At 35.6% G+C, this 19,888-nt stretch overlaps 1 protein-coding gene across 1 annotated transcript in view; it reads left to right on the top strand.

Annotated features, from left to right (window-relative positions):
• Positions 1-19,888, top strand: part of COL24A1 (collagen type XXIV alpha 1 chain) — a 358,042-nt gene that overhangs the window by 307,379 nt on the left and 30,775 nt on the right. The window contains exons 47-52 of the mRNA XM_081817091.1: positions 1,493-1,600; positions 3,210-3,317; positions 3,412-3,465; positions 4,134-4,196; positions 8,231-8,284; positions 12,540-12,575. Of these exons, the coding sequence (XP_081673217.1) occupies positions 1,493-1,600; positions 3,210-3,317; positions 3,412-3,465; positions 4,134-4,196; positions 8,231-8,284; positions 12,540-12,575 (423 nt within the window). The remainder of the gene's footprint in view (positions 1-1,492; positions 1,601-3,209; positions 3,318-3,411; positions 3,466-4,133; positions 4,197-8,230; positions 8,285-12,539; positions 12,576-19,888) is intronic.

The raw sequence follows: 19,888 nt of genomic DNA, 5'->3' as shown, positions 1-19,888 counted from the left end.
TTGGGCTCTGTGCTGGACATGGAGCCTGCTTAAGATTTTCGCTCTTCCTCTGCCTCTGCCCCTGCCCTCACCCTTAAAAAAAAAAAAAAAAGAAAAGAAAAAGAAATGACTACCAAAGTATATGTTTCACATGTAGATATTGTTTTGCCTTGTAATTTTAAGTTAAATTCATTGATAAACATTATAGAGTCTGCAGCAAAATCTAGTTTCTAAAGCCATTCATTATTAAATAATAGAGGTTGAGGGTGGTTCTTCCCGTTCAAAAACATTTCAATCTCATTCTCAAAATATATCAATAAAACTTTATCCCTGCTAAGCCATCAGATTGCTGTGTGATAGAGAAAATTAGGATATTCAGTTTCTATTTTCACAAAAAAATATCACAGAATAGATGAAGGTTGCAAGAGTCAATGGAATTCACTGTTGACGCTACTGGTTCAAAAACACATGCTAGATCTGAGTGTTTTCCTCAGTGTACCTGGTGGTGAATAATACAATGAATATCCATAGCTTTAAATACCTTACATTTTCACAAGTTTTGTAAATTTGTTCAATAAATCTTCTCCCTTTGCATTGCTATCAGTTTTATCACATTTGAGCAGATTCCACTTGAGGTTGTACTGATTTAGTGTTTTAAATTTTTTGAAAATATTCTCACCTATGGTCAATCTACAAACTATTCACGTAAGTTAGTTCTTCAGTCACTTCAGGACAGCACTGACTCCCCAAAGAAGCAACTGAGTAGTATTGGTAGCATCTATTGCTTCATCAAGAGGCAAGGAAAACCAGTCAAAAACATTTGCCTTGTTTTTTAATTGGCTACTGATGCTGCTTCACTGTCTTTAACATTCCAGGCCATTGTTCTTGCCGCAAGGCTAATAATCTCAAGCAAGTTTACTTTGAGGACATGATTTAAGTCATATCAATAAGTGATTTTCCATGCTGAGCTAACAAATGAACCACTCAAACTTTCTTTAAAACTTCTTAGTCTTTTTTTAAATTGAAATCTATATAAGGGACATAAAATATTATATTAGTTTCAGATATACAGCATAATGATTCGATGTATGTGTATATTGAGCAATGATCACCACAATAGGTCTAGTTAATATCCATAGAATATTTTTCTTAAGGAAATATTAATCAGTTATTAGAGTTGTCATGCATACTCAGAATACAATACAGAATGTTAAAATACAACACACATACTTTACACCTAGGCTGTTTAAGTCAGAAGGTACTGACAGACTATACTGCCTCAGTATTTTCATTTTAAATACCTCAGACCATTACATTAACTATAATTAGAGACTTTAGGTGAGTCAAAACATTACTTGAATATTTCACTTATTTGGGAAAGAAGCCCAGGATAACTCTCAAACCTGGGCCGTGTGTCAACAGCAGCCTTTCAGAAGACCAACCCCTCCTACATATACTGAGCCTCTGGATGGATTTTTAGGAAATGCCCCAATTTTTATATCTTATTTCTTAGGGCACCAGAGGCAGCCCAGGAAGAACGGGACTGGCGGGGTCTCCAGGTCCTCGAGGAGCCAAGGGCTCATCAGGCCTTCCAGGAAGCCCAGGGGTTCCAGGCCCAAAGGTACTTTAACATTTTTTTCTGATAGATGAACAGCACTATTGACAAACATATTGTCCCTGAGTTCATTGGCTAGATCACAGGATGGTAAGATTAATAGCTTTTAGTAAATTTGACCAAAAATAAATACACATTAGGAGGAAAAGGAAAGTGTGTGGCCTGGACATACTCATCTCCTGTGATAGCCACAGTGCATGTAATTTGCCAGAACAACTCATTAACTCAGTATTGGTAATGCTTTAAAAAATGCTCCTTGACTCGTTCTGTTTCTTCTTCCCTGTCATCCACCTTCTCCTAAAAAGAGAAATCTTATTTACTTCCAGATACATACTTTCTTAGAAACACTTCCTATTCCTCTGAATCTGAATCTAACCAACCAATTAATAAATCTGATAAGAGTAGAGCTTATTTCTTAGAGTCAAAGTGATCATAATTAAATCTTGGATTAACATTCATTGTATGGAGTAGTGTATATTCAATAAGGCTTTCTAAACAAAACCTGTTTTAGAATTATCTCAATGCAGAATTGACCCATACAACCCACACAACTTTAGTTCAGTATCTAAAGCAATTTCATAAAAGACAAGGATTAAGATGTTGGCACCCTCATCATTATCACCTCTTACTTTGATTTTCATAGTTCCACTTCTAAAGAATGTTCAGGTATTCTGACCCATATGGGTAAACTGGAAATGACTCATCCCTTTCCACTAAAATTCAATGTAGCTGAGCCAATGTTAAAACTAGGAAGTGAAATAAAATTCCTATCTCTCAAGTACGAGTTGGCAATAAAAAGGATCTATATTTGTCACATCCCAAAGCTGTATCTTTGTTTCCAGACAGTGAAGGATAATTTGCTAATCTTAAAGAATCTTTGATCAAAATCTACCAAGCATCATTTTTCATTAACCTATCTCTAAACTCCTCCTGATTCTTATTTTTAGAGGTGGTGTGAAAGATACTGCAACTTTCATTTCAAAAATGAAATAAATTTAGAAAAGACTTAACTTTTACAAATAGAACAGTGGTGCTTAAGTATATCTTTAAAGTGGAATTTTAGGAGATGAAGGGAATATATATGAAAGGGAACCTTGGGAAACAAGTAATGGAAATTTCTTAATGATAGGATTGAAAAGATAACCATGGCAAAAACCAGGGTTCACACTTCAGGATACCCTGCTCTGTTTCTGATATCAGCTGAATCATCTCTGTATGGTGAGGAAAACACAGCAAAATAATATCAATTCAAATAAAATACAAATTCCATTATATATAAACACCCCCTCACACATACCACCTCTCACCATTCTCTCTTTAGCCCCACTATCCTCCTCATAGTTTTTAGGTTCCCCCTTCCCTCTTCTTTCCACACTTATGACCACAATCCCTGGAATTCTTTCTCCACTGTTACACTTATTGCTTATTATAATCAAATATTACTGTGTGAAAATATTGGCAGGGAGAATGACCATGCAGAATTTGATTTCCCCAGTGCCTTGTACTTATGCCTAAGGATGGACCTGTATTTGGGTTTCATTTAAAAGCCAATATGTTTGTAGATTCTAAAGTCAGGATCACCTTTCTTTCTTTCTTTTTTTTTTTTTGTCCATAGGGTGAGCAAGGACTACCTGGTCAACCTGGCATTCAAGGTAAAAGAGGTCACCGAGGAGCACAAGGTGATCAAGGACCATGTGGAGAGCCTGGTCTGAAAGGGCAGCCTGTATGTGCCAACTCAGAAATTCACTAAGTATTATTATTCTACAGGCCAGGCCACCATTGCACAATAATGATTATCCTGTCTGTTCATGTTGCAGGGAGAACATGGTGTTCAAGGTTTGACAGGTTTCCAAGGATTCCCAGGCCCCAGAGTATGTTTACACATTTTCTGCTATTCATCAGAAAGATGTCGAAATACCAATATTTAGTCTCTGACTTGAGCCTTTGTATTTCTTAATCTGCAAAATTTCCATTGGTACAGTTATATATTTGAATTTTGAATATTAAATTAAATATTAATTTTAAATTTTATGTAGCTATATATTTTCCTACCAATTTTATTGAATAACTCACCTTTGTCCCCTCATATTCCATTTTCCCAAACATTTTTTAGTTTATTTTATTATGTTAATCATCATACATTACATCATTAGTTTTTGATGTAGTGTTCCATGATTCATTGTTTGCATATAACATTTTATTTTGAAAATTTTCAAACATACAGCAAAGGTGAGAGAATGAATGAAAACCCATATATCTATTACCTAGATTCTACCATAACTTTTTATTCTACCTGCTATCATGAATCGCTCTGTCCCTCTCTCCCTCTCTGGATTCATTTTGGTGTACTTCAAAGTAACTTGCATACTTCAGAACAATTCCTCCATAGTACTTCAGCATGTACATCATTAACTATCCATTTACATTAACATTCCATTTTTTAAGAGCCGACTCAATAGATTGTTACAAGATTATTTCACTTTTAAAATGTTCATATAGAATTAAAGATTTTGACTTTTTATTTTTATTATATTTTTAGGGTCCTGAGGGAGATGTTGGCATTGTTGGAATATCAGGTCCTAAAGGTCCTATTGGGCAGAGAGTAAGTATAAAGTCATTCTACTTGGTGGGAAATTGTGATTCTTTGCTTATTGTGGGAATTAGCATTAAGAACTCTAAAATTAATATACCCCAAATTAATAACTTAATAAAATGACTTTTAAGACAGAAACTCAGTAGATCCCATGCAAAGGTTCTCAGCCTTTTTCAGTTCATATATTAATTTGAGCAAAGGACAACATAGACCACCATTTTCCCAGTTCTTACTTTAGAAAATATATATCAGAATTAATGTTGATACTGGATAATGTATTTATTAACTCACACTAGGAACAAAAACATAAAGCAGTTTCATGTTATAAGCATTAATACAACCAGAGACCACCCCCACACACCACTTGGAGGAGGCTTGCCACCAGAGTTCCTCACACCACTCTTTGAAAAATATTTCCCAATAGCTATGTTTTCCCAGCTCAGAGGTATCTATCCCTGGAGAGTGATGAGGAACTGCTTAAAGAGTTGCAAAGACTGGTGTTTGAAGAACTCCAGTTAGCTGTTTAGTGCCTAGAATTGCAGACTGTAGCAAATAGAAATAGCGATAGGTAAGCCATCAGCAATTACTGGTTTTTGTTTGTTTGTTTTGCTTTTTGTTTTCTTTTTGTTTTCATTAACCACAGTCTCCTAATTGATGAGATGATCTATAAAACTGAAAAAAAAAAGCTGTAAAACCAAAGAGTGGTTTGACTTTAGCGGTAGCACCCCCTTAGCTAACAGCAGCTACTGGGGCAAGGGTGGAGACAGCAGAAAGAAGAAGGAGACAGGTACAGAAACAGAAGGGAATCTTGAAGAACTTTACAGCTGAAAACCACTATCTTGTGCAAAATATTAAATGAAAAGTCAAATTTTTGAAATCCTACACCCCTTCTCCAACCCTTATAATAAATTATTTCCGGGGTCAGTGTTGTCATGAGAAATATTTGTTTAAAGACCCGCCTCAACATTTCTTCAGGTGCAAATTTATTAGTTATTTTTATGATTTCCGGAGAACCATGGAAAGTTGGTGCTTTTATATAAGGCCCAATTCTTGATTATCCACAGGTGGGTTATATGTGGACAGGCTTCTCTATAATAAATATCACTTTTAAGTTCTTACATATGTTCAGTTCTCTATTAATTCAATACCTTCCTTCTAGTTTTACGAAGCTTTCTCAATTAACTAGTCCTTTCTGGATACTGTCAAAGAGGAGTTGGCTCCATACCTAGCATCTGTCCTAAGCAGAATCTTGCCAAGTGCTGGGTCTCTGTAGGTCAGAGTCTGAGCCTATATTGCTTTGCAGCTCCAGAACCTTTATCAGTTCACCAACAGTAAAGTTCTGGTAACTGCTCACAAATGCTAATTTATAATTGCAGATATCTCTTATTAAGTCATTATAAAGACAATGAAAAGTCATGATAGGTTAATATTTAGCAAAAAACTATTATTTACCGGTGTTCAGGTTGTGACCCTTATATCATTTAATCCTGATAAAAAGCCTGTGTGAGATGATATTATCCCCATTTTTCAGGTGGGGAAACTAAGTCTCTGAAAGGTAATTTGCTCAAAGAGCCAAAATTTGAATGCACAGCTGATTGGCCAGATAATATGTTATAAGGTTGCCTGCTAATTGCATAATTAGAATATAGAATGGATATTAAGTGGCCTAGTAACTAGTTCTTGCTCAATAATCAATAAATTCTAGATGATTAAATTAAATTAATTGAAGTAGGAAATTTGGATTAATTGTTCTTCATCTCAAAGATGTATTTATGTAGTTAGCTGGTACCAACCATTAAAATCATAACACCTCAGAGGCACCTGGGTGACTTCGTCCATTAAGTGTCTGACTCTTAATTTCAGCTCAGGTCATGATGTCAGGCTTGTGAAATGGAGCCCCGCCTCATGCTCCTTGCTGGGCGTGGAGCCTGCTTGAGATTCTCTCTCTCCCTCTTCCTCTGCCTCTCCCCCACCACCTCTCTCTCCCTCTCTAAAAGTATAAAATATATAATAAATAATAAAATAATAACACCTCATGTTTCAGACACATTTAGATAAACATAGACAATTTTTTGCTGTTTGGTCTCCTGTTTTCTAGAGTTCATGTATACCTCTCCATTCTTGTAACAAATCATTATTTTAGAGAGTCAGATCATGGTGAAGTTCATTGGATGAAAACTTTGTTGACTTTTTTCAGTGATAAACCAGTCTAGGGCTTAAATTTGATTAGAGAAATCAACTCTCTTGATTTGATTGTGGATCTTTGAGATTTGGGTACCATATTTACAAATTATCACTTAAAGTCAGTCTTTGTATTTAAAAGTGATTCCATTAGATTTACTCTTATAGTACCAGCTAATTTATCTCATTCTAGGGTATCTGTGGATGGACTTTATGACATAATGATCTCAATTGCTAGTATTTTCTGTACCTTGTCAGGAGTTGGACAAAGAGAGAGCCTATTAGATGACTACGTTTAAGAATTCAGGTTAAGTGTGAGCCAGAAAGACTGAAATTTGCTGCGAGTGGGAGTGGGGGTTGAGGGAAAATAACTACAACAGGTATTTTGTATTCATAAAAAAGTGGTAAGTCAGACAGAGAAAGGAAAATACAGTGTGATCTTACTTGTATGTGGAATCTAAAAAATAAAACAAGCCAACAAAACAAAACTGAAGCAGATACATAGATATAAGGAAACAAACTGTTGGTAACTAGAGGGGAGGGGTTGGGGGCAGGCAAAATAGATGAGGGGAATTAAGAGGTACAAACTTCCAGTTATAAAATAAGTAAGTCATGAGGATGTAATTTACAGAATAGGAAATGTAGTCAGTAATATTGTAATAGCTTTGTATACTAGATAGTAACTAGACTTAATGTGGGGATCATTTTGTAATGCATAAAAATATTGAGTCACTGTGATGTACACCTGAAACTAATAGGATATTGTATGTGAGTTATACTTCAATAAAAAAAAAGATAGGTTCCGTACATAGTTAGGGAAGAGTTGACCAGATTGAGCTTATTCAAAGTTATCTTCATAATCAGTAACAGCTTACAGTTTCAAAATCATTTTTCACATTCAATTCTCACAATGGCCCTATGACACAGGCAATCTTATTTAACAGATGGAGAAACTGAAGTTGGTCACATATGATGTTCTGAGTTTCTTTCCCAAACCTTCTCTCAGTTCCATACTGCATGTCACTCAGATATCTCCTTCAACGTCTATAAAGTTATTCAAAATTTTTTTTCTTTTTTTTATTATTATGTTCAATTAGCCAGCATATAATACATCATTAGTTTTTGATGTAGTGTTCAACGATTCATTAGTTGTGTGTAACACCCAGTGCTCATCACCACACGTACCCATCACCCGGTTACCCATCCCCCTACCCCCCCCCTTCTGTAACCCTCAGTTTGGTTCCCGGAGTCCAGGGTCTCTCATGGTTTGTCTCCCTCTCTGATTTCTTCCCATTCAGTTTTCCCTCCCTTCCCCTGTGGTCCTCAGTGCTATTCCTTATGTTCCACATATGAGTGAAACCATATGATTGTCTTTCTCTGCTTGACTTATTTCACTTAGCATAATCCCCTCCAGTTCCATCCATGTCAATGCAAATGGTGGGTATTCATCCTTTCTGATGGCTGAGTAATATTCCATTGCATATATGAACCACATCTTTTTTATTTTGTTCATCATTCTATGTAGTCTTTTTATGTAAAGTGATTGCATTTGTTATGTAACGACCCACATGTAAAATGGCATCATTGAAATTATCACCGTATGAAAATTGTAATGCTGATTTATCAGTTTGTTAGAAATTATACAGATGTAACTCTCCTGATAGGAATCTATAATAATATATAGAATTGTGTCACATATGGCAAATCAAAAGTACTATGATTTCTTCTGATACTATAAGATTTTATACTAAAAACTGGAATTATGTGGACATGGACTATTTTACCGTTACACAAGAAATTTTCTAGAATTTTTCTGCATTATACTGGCAGTGAGACTGACTGATTTTCTTTTACCTCAACAGGGAAACACTGGCCCCTTTGGCAAAGAAGGTATAATAGGCCCAACAGGTAGAACTGTAAGTTTGTTACAATATAGGTCTTCCTTTTCTTTTTCATATTCTTGTTTTTTCCTCTTTAACCCTATTTCTAGAGTAATCCAAAAAGGATCACCCTGGCTATTTGAGAAGCCAAGGGCAAAAATAGATGTACATTTTCATTTAGAAGGTGGTTCCTGAGAACTTAGAGATCATATGTGTAATGAAGGGGGTGTATATAGTGAGGTAGACACTTAAAACTTGAGTTAAGAAAGGAAAATAGAACTGGAGCAGGGGAGAAGGGGCTGAGCATCATTAGTATAGAGGTGATCACTAAAGCAATAAAAGGAATCCATTTTCTGAAGGAGAAAGCTTAGCAAAAGAACTGCAGGCAGCCAAGATTTGAGTCTTTGGAAGTGCCGACCTACTATAAAGGAAAGAGATAGTTGGTGGGAATACCAGGAAAACAGAAAAGCACAAGGTTCAGATAGATGAGTTTCAAGTAAGGAGTGGTTAACAGTGATCTTTAAGAAAATAAATTGTAGTAGAAGATAAAGTACAGACTGCAGTAAGGAAGGAAATAAATATAAATATTTAATAACTTTTCTCAAATTCCCGCAACAAACTTTTGAAGTAGGTATTATTTCTATTTAAGACATGGGGAAACAGATTAAGTTTACAGAGGTTCACCTAGTTATTCAAGGTGGTACAACTAGTGCATTACATAGGTGATGTTTCTTCCTTCAAGATCAGTGCTCTTTCTGCCCCCATTCAAGCTGTGTCTGGACAGGAAACTGAGACAGTTAGTAGAGGCCAGTGCCTTTAGAAATTTTAATACGAAATAAAACAGAAAAATAAGACAATGGTTGGCAGAGTGGTCAGGGGAGAGTTTTACAATACTAACAGTAGTGTAAACCTACAAGAGGAAGAACCCAATAGGTAGGGGCAAGTTGAGATTTGGAAAGGAAAGAGGTATTCCCTGCAGGGAATCAATATTTTGAATCCTTTGAAAGTATTATATGGAGAGGCACACAGTCTTAATATAGAAAATGGAATGCTTTGAGTATAAAGCATATTCTCTTTGATAAATTAGGGAAGAATTTCCCACCAAAATTGCTGAATTTTTGGTTTTACAAAATAAAAAGTGTGACTCAACATTTCTCTAGATTTTCAGCATTTACCACTCAGAGCTATATTCAGCATTTACCACTCAGCTATATAAGTGGGAGAATTCTCAGATTTTGGTGGGTGGTTCTTCAGCAAGCTAAGAAACACATATTTGTGATTACTGAATGATTGTTCTCCTCTGTCAAAAAATGTGAAAATTTAATTGGTCAAGGAAACTATAATAAAGAAATGGCTCAATTAAAATATCTTTTGTTTATAGATAGTTCTTAAAGGTCCTTATGATATTCAACATGCACTCCAAATATTTTCCATATTCCATTTTTTCCATTCTAAAGAAACTTCTAAGAAAAGTTCACTATGAGAGAATAAGCACTTGAGAATGGCCAATACTTTGTGGGAAAAAAGAAATAATTGTGGTGGGGCGTGAAAGACTTGCTTTTCCAAATAAGGAAACATTACTTCTAAGTCACTGTAAATGAAACTATATGGTAGTACAAAGGAATAAACAAATAGATGAGTGTAAACAGGCTAGAGCCCAGAATTAGATCTCAGAATATATAGGAATTTAATTATAACAAAAATGGTATATCTGGATGATTGGGGCTGTAAATTAATAGGAACCCAGAATCAAACTGGTTTTAATAATAAGGAAATTTATATCACATATGGGAAGCCCAGAGGTAGGAAGGGCTTCAGATTTGGTTAATTTAGTGACTCAATCATGTTATCTAAGACCAGGTTCTTTCCATGTCTCTACTCTGCCATCCTGAGTGTTAGCTTCATAATTAGGCTTCTAGCAAGATGACTACAATTTCTCAGCAATTACATCCAGACATAATTATCCAAAGTGAAAACAGCCCTATCTTGGGAAAAAATAAATTTTTTTTCCAGAAGTCTCCCATAGCATTTTTCCTCATGTCCATTGATCAGCCACATGCCCGTTCCTATACCAGTGATAGGGAAAGGAGATGGAATTATTTTTAGTCCTACTGTTGCTGTAAGAAATTGGAACCCTATTTCACCCAACTTCTTTAATCTTTTTTTTTTAAAGACTTTAAAGTATAAAAAAAAATCTACAAAGCTAAAGTGTAGCTTAAGGGTTGAGAAGACCTTTTATATAAGAAAGGAAATCTTAAAACTATATAAAAGAACAGAATATGTGTTTGCTTGAAAATTTTAAAATTTTGAATGGAAAAAGATTCCATAAACAAAATTAATATAAGCTGGGGAAAAGTAATTGCAAAAACATATAATGACTTCATGTATAAAGAGCTCTTACAAATTGGTATGAAAAAGATAGCAAACTCAATAGAAAATTGAAGAACAAATCCAAAAGGTCAATATTTATTTGGAAAGATGCTCTCCTAACTTACAGTCACAGAATGCAAATTAAAGTAATAATAAGATATTACATCTAACTTATCAGGAGGGTATTAGGGAGAACAGTTTATCACTAGTAGAAATGTGAGTTATAGCCTTCATGGAAAGATATTTGTTAAAATGTAAGTGCATATACCTTATGACCAATCAGTTCCACTTGGAGGAATTTGTGCCACGGAAATTAAGCACTCAGTACAGTAAGGAATGTTTACAAAGATTTTTTTCACAGTAATGGCTGTATTAGCAAAACTTGAAATCACATGTTCATCTGTAAAAGAATGGTTGTGTAAACCATGGTCTAGCCATTTCATAGAATACTACGCAACTATTAAAAACAGTTATATCTAGTTCAGCTGCCTTGTGGTTGTTCATGATGTATTAAGTGTGAAAAATCTGATGCATACAAGAGTATATAATATGATATTAGTATTATAAAATATAACAAATCACCCCATACATACATAAATATATTTGTCAATACTGATTAGGAAAAAAGGTATGAAAAAACGTACATACCAATTTGTTAATACTGGGCTGGAGGTTGGGGGGGGCATAAAAACAAGTTCTATAAAGGTATCTTAAAAATTAGTTTTTGAAAGTTAATATCCCGGTTTAAAAGGAGTTCAGAACAAGACAGGAAACACAAAAGAAAGTGATATCAGTGGTGAAGTAATGAGATCGTATTTTTAGCCTGCAAGATGAACAAAGAACGATAGTAGATGGTGTGTGTCAGAAGACATACACTCCCATATATTGCAGGCGTGCATGCAATCTCAAACAAACTTTCTGGAGGACAATTTTTATAGAGTACAAGGATATTTGTCACAGTGTTATCATGACCAAAATTAGAAATAATCTAATAGGAAATTCAATAAAAAGGTTATAGTTTATTAAGCACAAATAAGCATTATAATTATCTGGAAGAATGTGGATTAATGTGGAAAATATTCATAACATATTGTGAAAGTATAAATTCAGGTTTTGAAAAGATGAATAGTAGTATCTCATTTTTAAAATAAAAAATACATATATAATTTCCACAAGGATGAAAACAAAAATATTAGCAGAAATTTTTTAAATAGTAGGTCCGTCTAATAACAGACTATACTTTCTCTTCAAGTGTACATGGAAAATCACTGAAATAGACCATATTTTGAATCATTAAAAAACTTTAAACTTAAAAGAACTGAAGTCATACAAGGTATGTTCTATGGCCATAATGGAATTAAAGTAAAAATCAGTAAACTGGAAAGATAATAAGAAAATCTCCAAACACTTGAAATTTAAACCATGTGCTTCTAAATTATCCATGGATCAAAGAGAAAGACTCAAGGAAAGTTAGAAAATATTTCAAACTGAATGTTCTTGTATACAACATAGCAAAGTTTGTGGGAGGAGGAATAGAAAGAGAAAATGAAAGAAAAGGAGGACATCACCCTAGAAACAAGGTTTTCAAAGGCTGAGGTAAACAAATATTAGAAGAATTTAATCTGGTAACTTCCCTTCTAAATCGATCTGTAGTTGATTGTCAGATCAGCTGTTTTGACTTAACTGAGTGCTTGTTATCCCTGTCTCACTTTGTGCACAACATGATAAATCAATAAATTGTTTTTGTTTGGGTTTTGCTTTGCTTACTTTAGGAAAAGGAAACTAGAATTTATATAAATTTGCTAAAGAAGTCTTGCTAGATGGAACAAAAACATAAGTTATCATGTTTCTGTATATAGCCTCAACTACATTGGGTAGATAACTCAGTAGCACTAAACCAACATTTTTTGTTTTCTTGTAGGGACCCAGAGGTGAAAAAGGCGTTAGAGGTGAAACTGTAAGTTTAAATTTGTGGTTATAGTATCACTTGTCACTAGGCTATGTAAGTTCCATAAAAGCAAGGGCCTTGTTTGATTTTTCTCATTATTATGTCTCTAATACTTGTGGAGTAAAAATAAAATTACAGTTTTCAGGAAGTAGAACTAATCTATATGGCACATTGTAGTGAGACCTGAATATAACCCCTAAACATGTTTAAGAACCTGCCAGTCAAATTCTTGCCAGGCACTGTGTGAAATGGCATGTTTGCCTTGTCGGGCGTCAGGCATCTGCTCTGTGAGCCTTCTACACCTGTGCTGGGGTAGGAGCACAGCCAGGTGGCCTTAGGGGTATGGCCGCTGTGTGCGGTCAGTGCCCAAGAGGGGCAAAGCAGAAGCAAATCATGAGCTATATACTGCAGCCAACTGGAAACAATTGTGAGAGGATGGACAAAAGGTACATAGCACATTCTGGCCCTATATGGCTTATGCTGGCACTATTTCCTACTTTTCTGGGATGCCAGCTCTTCCAGGTTAAAGGAGATATTTTGTAAAGAGGCTACTTTCCCAGCAGAGATTCTGCTGAACTTACTAAAGCACCAGCTTAAACAGAGCGCAGGCATGGAGTAAAATGAGGGGGAGCGAAACCAAGTACAGAAGGCAAATAAGAATGAACTTAAAGGTTGCAGAAAAGTCTTGCTTAGAGGGGCGCCTGGGTGGCTCAGTTGGTTAAGCAACTGCCTTCGGCTCAGGTCATGATCCTGGAGTCCCAGGATCGAGTCCCACATCGGGCTTCCTGCTCGGCAAGGAGTCTGCTTCTCCCTCTGACCCTCCTCCCTCTCGTGCTCTCTGTCTCTCATTCTCTCTCTCTCAAAATAAAAATAAAATCTTTAAAAAAAAAAAAAAGAAAAGTCTTGCTTAGAAGGTAATGAAATTACATTGACAGCTGACATTTTCTCTTTTCACCATAGGGTATGCTTGGGGCTCAGAATAAGTAAGTTGCAGTTATGTTAAGTAGCTGAAGAGGAGAAATTAAGTGATTTTAGATAGCCTAAGAATCCCCAGAGGGATCAAATCAGGGTTAGGAAACCGCAAGGCCCTATGGCAATGTCACAGGCATATCGTATGAAAGAAAATTCAGCGGCTCTGATGGATTGCAAATTCAGCGGATGATGCCTGAAATTTTAGGTTGTGCTGATAGACATATGGCATCCAGAATAAAGCAGGTGGTGGCACCAGTCAGGCCATCCCTACAGGGGAACATGGACAAAAGTAAAGCACATTCAGAGAAGGGCTCTCTCAGATCAGTGATCTATCTGGGAGCCATGTCCTGGAAAAACCAGTCGAAATAGCTGGAATGTTTTGCCCTAGCCAGACTTCTGCAACCTGAGCATCCCTTTCCTTTGTTCTCACTGCTCTCTCTTCACTTCCCGAGTTTTGCACCTGCTTTTTTCTTGCCCATGCTCTTTATCCCTGTAGTTCCTATTCATGAAGTTGTAATTTAAAGATAATTTGCTCAAGGTGGACTTACTTGCTCACACTTTATCCTCAACCCAACTGCCACCTGTGGACATAATAACTAGTAGTCAGGACATAGTACAAGGCCTGGGAAGTGTTCCTTAGTCTTGACTTAAATGTCCTCTTCTCAGAGAGGCTTTTTCTCACTAGCCTATGTAAAATAGCAATGCCCCCATCTGCCTGAGATTCCCTATCTTTTCTTAATCTGCTTCCTTGCAACCTGACATATTACATATTTATTTGGGTTTCTTGCTTTTTATATCTCTCCTCACTAGATTATGGGCTCCATGACACAGACAATTTTATCTGTTGTTTGTTATAAAGCGGTGTCTGCAACACCTAAGATGGTGCCTACCTTATAGTTCGTGTTCAATAAATATTTAGTAAATTACCCGTGAATGAATTAGAAAACATTTGAGGTGTTGGGACATGATAGTTGTCTTTAAACATTTGAAAGGAAGAATCTGTATAATATGAGTGACTCTCGAGGATAAATTTTAAATTGTTTATTTGTTGAATTGAATTTTCCATTTCTGTGTTTAAGTAACTGACTGCCTGAAGACTTCTAGGTACCTATTATGTTTCCGAATATATCCTCAAGGCGGTCAGCCTCAAATAATACCAGTACATGGGGCATTTTTGGAATGAATTTTTATTAGCCAAGATCCATTGTATTGAGACAAATATGATACTTCACTCTTCATACAAAGATCAGAAATGTAAGAATCTATCAAGCAGGATTTATAAATCTTATTTTTCAATCTTCTGTGAAGATGGCATAAGAATTTATAAAGCTATGCCATTTTATACCAAGACCAAATCATTACTCAATACCTTAAAGTTAAAAAAAAAAAAAGGTTACAGCTCATTATACAATACATGAATGTAGCCCCTTTAGAATAAATTTGGGTTTCTTGGCTAGGAAGCTTTATATCTTCTACAATTTAACATTATAAACTCTAGTGTTGGTCCCAAATAGGTCCTCCCCACCACTAAGAAAGTTGTTTTTGTATTGCCATATATTAAAGAGTGACTTTTTCCTTTCTATTCTATATTTGCTCCATATCTGCCTATATGTGCTCCATATCTGCCTGCCTATGGACTATTTTAAAAATAAATCTTCGCACTCCTATATATATATTTATATTTATTATATTTATATATATATATATATATTTATATCTGCTCTAAACTGACCCAGAGTTTTATGACATCTTAAGAAGCCTTCCTAGCATATAGTGTGTAGAGCCCCTTCCTCTCCCCTGCTTCAAAACTATTATGTTAATGGCAAATTAATCTTAAAAAGTTATAAAAATCTCCTGGTTTCCATGAGGCACCAAACACTGTTAGAATGTGATTAATTTATGAAGTAAGTAATGCAAAAATGATCACCAGATATATAAGATACAATTAGTAAAAAAATAAAATTTTAACTCATAACAAAAATAATACCCTGGTGTCAATCATCTGAAAAGGATTTTTACAAAATGGCACAACTTGAAACATATAGCTTAAAGCCACAGAAGTGGAAAAAATAGAGAATGATCTCAGCATTTAAATTTTTAGATTAGCTGCCTCATTTTTATAGCATATTATTTAATGAAAATCAGTAAAATGTTGAAGAATACAATTGACATTTTCTCACATATTATAAGTTCATGTGTCTTTACAGTTCTTGATTAGCAGAATTATCTTATTTGCCTCCAGTTTGAAAGTGAAGAAGATGCCTTATAAGGAAAAGCTAAGTTATGGGAAAATATGTCCTAAATATTAACAAATTAAGAATTTAAAGTACATATGTATATGATTCTTTTTAAAATTCATAGATAGTATAATTCATCCAAATAAAAAATTATCAAACTCTTTTAATTCAAGTACATACTTCCTTATATTCATACAAACTTCAAATTTAAAATTCCCAACTTGTATGTGTGTGGTCACCTTCTTTCTTCAAATATAAAATATGAAGAAGAAAATTGATAAAATGTTTGAAAATCACAATTTTTTTAAAGATTTTATTTATTTATTTGAGAGAGAGAATGAGATAGAGAGCATGAGAGGGGGGAGGGTCAGAGAGAGAGGCAGACTCCCTGCTGAGCAGGGAGCCTGACATGGGACTCGATCCCGGGACTCCAGGATCATGACCCGAGCCGAAGGCAGTCGCTTAACCAACTGAGCCACCCAGGTGCCCCCGAAAATCACAATTTTAAAGTGAATCTTAGAGATTTATCTTCACCAAATCTTGTTACAGTTGAGATATCTGAGATTTAAATGTGCAGCAACTCACTCAAGGACATACAGTTAATTAGGTACAGAGATAAGACCAGAGCCCAGGTCTCCCAATTCCCACACTATTGTACTTTTCTATTAATTATAGTATGTCTCAGAAAATAAGCTTTAGGAGCAACTTGGGCAAGAAGATGGTATAAGATAGATAGATACATACATACATATATATATACATACATACATACATTAAGAATAGCTCAGCCATTTATATGGCAGATTCCACATGAGTAGATTCCTAATTGTAGTTATCTTCTGTTCCTTATAATTCACTGATTCCATCCTAATCATATTACTTCTAATAAATATTATTTAATATTACTAAATTACCAATTAAACTCTCTAAATCAGTGGTTCTCAACCAGGAGCCATCTCCCCAACTACACACACCACAGGAGACATTTGGCAATATGTAAAGACATATTTGGTTGTCACAACTGCAGAAAAGGGAGAGTTGCTAGTTGCATCTAGTAAGTAGAGACTAGGGATGCTACTAAACATCCTATAATGTAAGCTTCTCAATTTATAAATGAGAATAAGGAAGCTCTCTGTACCTAAGCCAGCCTAAAGTGAAGATTATGAAACTAAGTCAAGATTGCATTTACATAAAGGCAAAGTCTAACATACTCGGGTTCAAGGACATGCACTTACCAGTATTTTTAAAGAGTAAGAAAAAATATGTTACCTTTGGAGGATCAAATGTGAATTCTGGGATTAAATGGAAAGAGAGTCTATTTCCAATAGTAGTGCTTTGACTATGGCCAAATTATCACCATAACCATTCACATTAATTTGGTTTCCCTTTAGGAAATTAACATAGACAATCATAGTTTCATTTTAAACTGCTTTTTTATAAACTGCTTTAGATACTTTTTCTATAGTATCTAGAGAGAGTGAGCTAAAGGAATAGAAAAGAACTAATAAATGCTATATTTTTGAATAATATTTTGTTTTACTTGGCTAATTGCCTTGTTCTATGTAGTTATTTTCTTAGGGTTGTCTTGCTCTGTCTTGTTTGGTTGCAAGTATTTCATTTGATCATATTTGCGATGACCTGACTTGTTTTGGATAACAAGCTGAAAAGAAATTAATAAAATCAGCAGTAGAAGTAGTTTCTTCTTTTTATGATAAATTCCTCTTTCAAAGTCAAAGATAAAACATATGTTTTGTCCTGAACCACCAGAGAGATTTTGCAAATATCAGAAATATGCCAAGTGGGGTGGAATGTCAACTGTTTATTTTTACAATGTTGTTCCAGAATGGAGAAACTTACGCAGCCAAATTCATTCTAAGCCTCTATATATTTAAAGGCTATCTCCGATAAGACATTTCCGTAATTTATCATGCAGCTCCTGAGGTACAAGTTTTGTACATTCTTTACTTTCAATTGTAATCATAAGCCATGCAAACTAAGAAATGGCCAGCAAGCATGGTACTGGAGTACTCTATCATTTTTTGAGTTACTATTGTTGGCTCTAGTTGTCACAGGATATTTAGAATCAACAGCTCTGGCAGTACTTAATATAAGTCAAGCATAACATCAACATTATTCAAATCTCAACTGAAGATAAATTGTGTCTTGTCATCTTTTAACCATAATCTGAATTTGACTCAATGTCATCTTAACATTCAGCTGACCATCAAATAAGTGAAAGTTTGAGCAGACATTCTTTTTTTTTTTTTAAGATTTAATTTATTCATTTCAGAGAGAGAGAGAGAGCACAGGTTGGGGGGACAGGCAGAGGAAGAGGGAGAAGCAGACTTTCCGCCGAGCAAGCAGGGAGCCGGATGCGGGGCTCGATTCCAGGACCCTGAGATCACGACCTGAGCTGAAGGCAGACACTTAATGACTGAGCCACCCAGGCACCCTGAGCAGACATTCTTTTTCTTTTTTAAGATTTTATTTATTTATTTGAGAGAGAGAGAGAGAGCACAAGCAGTGGGAGGGGCAGAGGGAGAAAGACAAGCAGACCCCCCGCTGATCAGGGACTTGGATGTGGAGCTGGATCCCATGACCCTGAGATCATGACCTGAGCCAAAGTCAGATGCTCAACTAACTGAGCCACCCAGGCTCGCCTTGAGCAGACATTTTTTTTATTATTATGTTATGTTATTACATCATTAGTTTTTGATGTAGTGTTCCATGATTCATTGTTTGTGTATAACACTCAGTGCTCCATGCAGTACGTGCCCTCTTTAATACCCATTACCAGGCTAACCTATCCCCCACCCCCCTCCCCTCTAGAATCCTCAGTTTGTTTCTCAGAGTCCATAGTTTGAGCAGACATTCTTAACAGTGAATACTCTTGTTTCTTTTTTTTTTTTAAAGATTTTTTATTGATTTTTTGACAGAGAAAGAGACAGCGAGAGAGGGAACACAAGCAGGGGGGTGGGAGAGGGAGAAGCAGGCTTCCCACTGAGCAGGGAGTCCAATGTGGGGCTGGATCCCAGGACCCTGGGATCATGACCTGAGCCAAAGGCAGACGCTTCATGACTGAGCCACCCAGGCACCCCAATTACTGTTGTTTCATTTTGAAAACTGTCAACATAACTTTTCACATTTTGCTCTACACATTTTAATTATTCTGATTTCTAAATTAATACTAGTTAATTTTAACAATATCCATTCATTCAATAACAATTTTCAAACACCTGCTACAAAGTAGTCACTATTCTTGTTCCAGAAAATGAAAAAGTGACTAAGACACTCTTAAGGGTTCCTAGGGATTTTCCACTCTGTTATGTACTATGGAATGCAGAAGTGGTTGGTTGAACAGGAGAAAGGTGGCCAGGGAGGGGTGAGCAAGGTGGGTATAGAGTTTTAAAGACATACTGGAAGAGGAATTAGAGTTAAACAGACAGAGAGTTAAACATGAAGAGCATTCCTGGTCAAGGAAATAGCATATGCAAAAGAAAGCATGTGTGAAAGAACTTTGAAGATTCAGAGATCTATAAGTAGTTGGTTATGGATGGAGTGTAGGTGTGTTGGGGGGAGTAAGTAGAGGTGAGGCCCATATTTTGAAGAGGAGGCAGTGGTGTACATTGATTAAGAACATATACTTTTTTATTCAGTTGACTTCAATTTTAATCCTAGCTCTGTCCGGTTATTTGCTGGTTGCCATTCTCTTAACTGAAATATAGCACACAACTTGGCATATAGTCAGTTCTCCAAAAGTGAGCACACGACTTAGTATGTAGCAAGTTCTCAATAAATAGTAGCTATCACTGTTACGAAGTTTATAACTTATCTTCTAGACAATAAAGAGCCATTGAATAATCTTAACTAAATAATGACCTGATTAGATTTCCATTTTATAAGTAAAATATAGTTAGCAGAGTAGAAAGAATAAAGTCAGGACGTCAGATTAGGAGTCCAAGCAAAATGTGATGTCTTGGCTAGGGCTGTTATAACAAATTGCCATAGACTGGATGGCTTAAACAGCAAACATTATTTCTCTTAGTTTAGAGGCTCTGAAGTCCAAGATCAAGGTGCTGGTAGGTTCAGTGTCAAGTGAGGATCTTCTTCCTG

Source organism: Leptonychotes weddellii, chromosome 4 (genome assembly GCF_054177405.1).
Source record: "Leptonychotes weddellii isolate Sample4059 chromosome 4, ASM5417740v2, whole genome shotgun sequence".
Classification (NCBI taxonomy): domain Eukaryota; kingdom Metazoa; phylum Chordata; class Mammalia; order Carnivora; family Phocidae; genus Leptonychotes; species Leptonychotes weddellii.
This window is presented reverse-complemented; position numbering and strand designations above follow the sequence as displayed.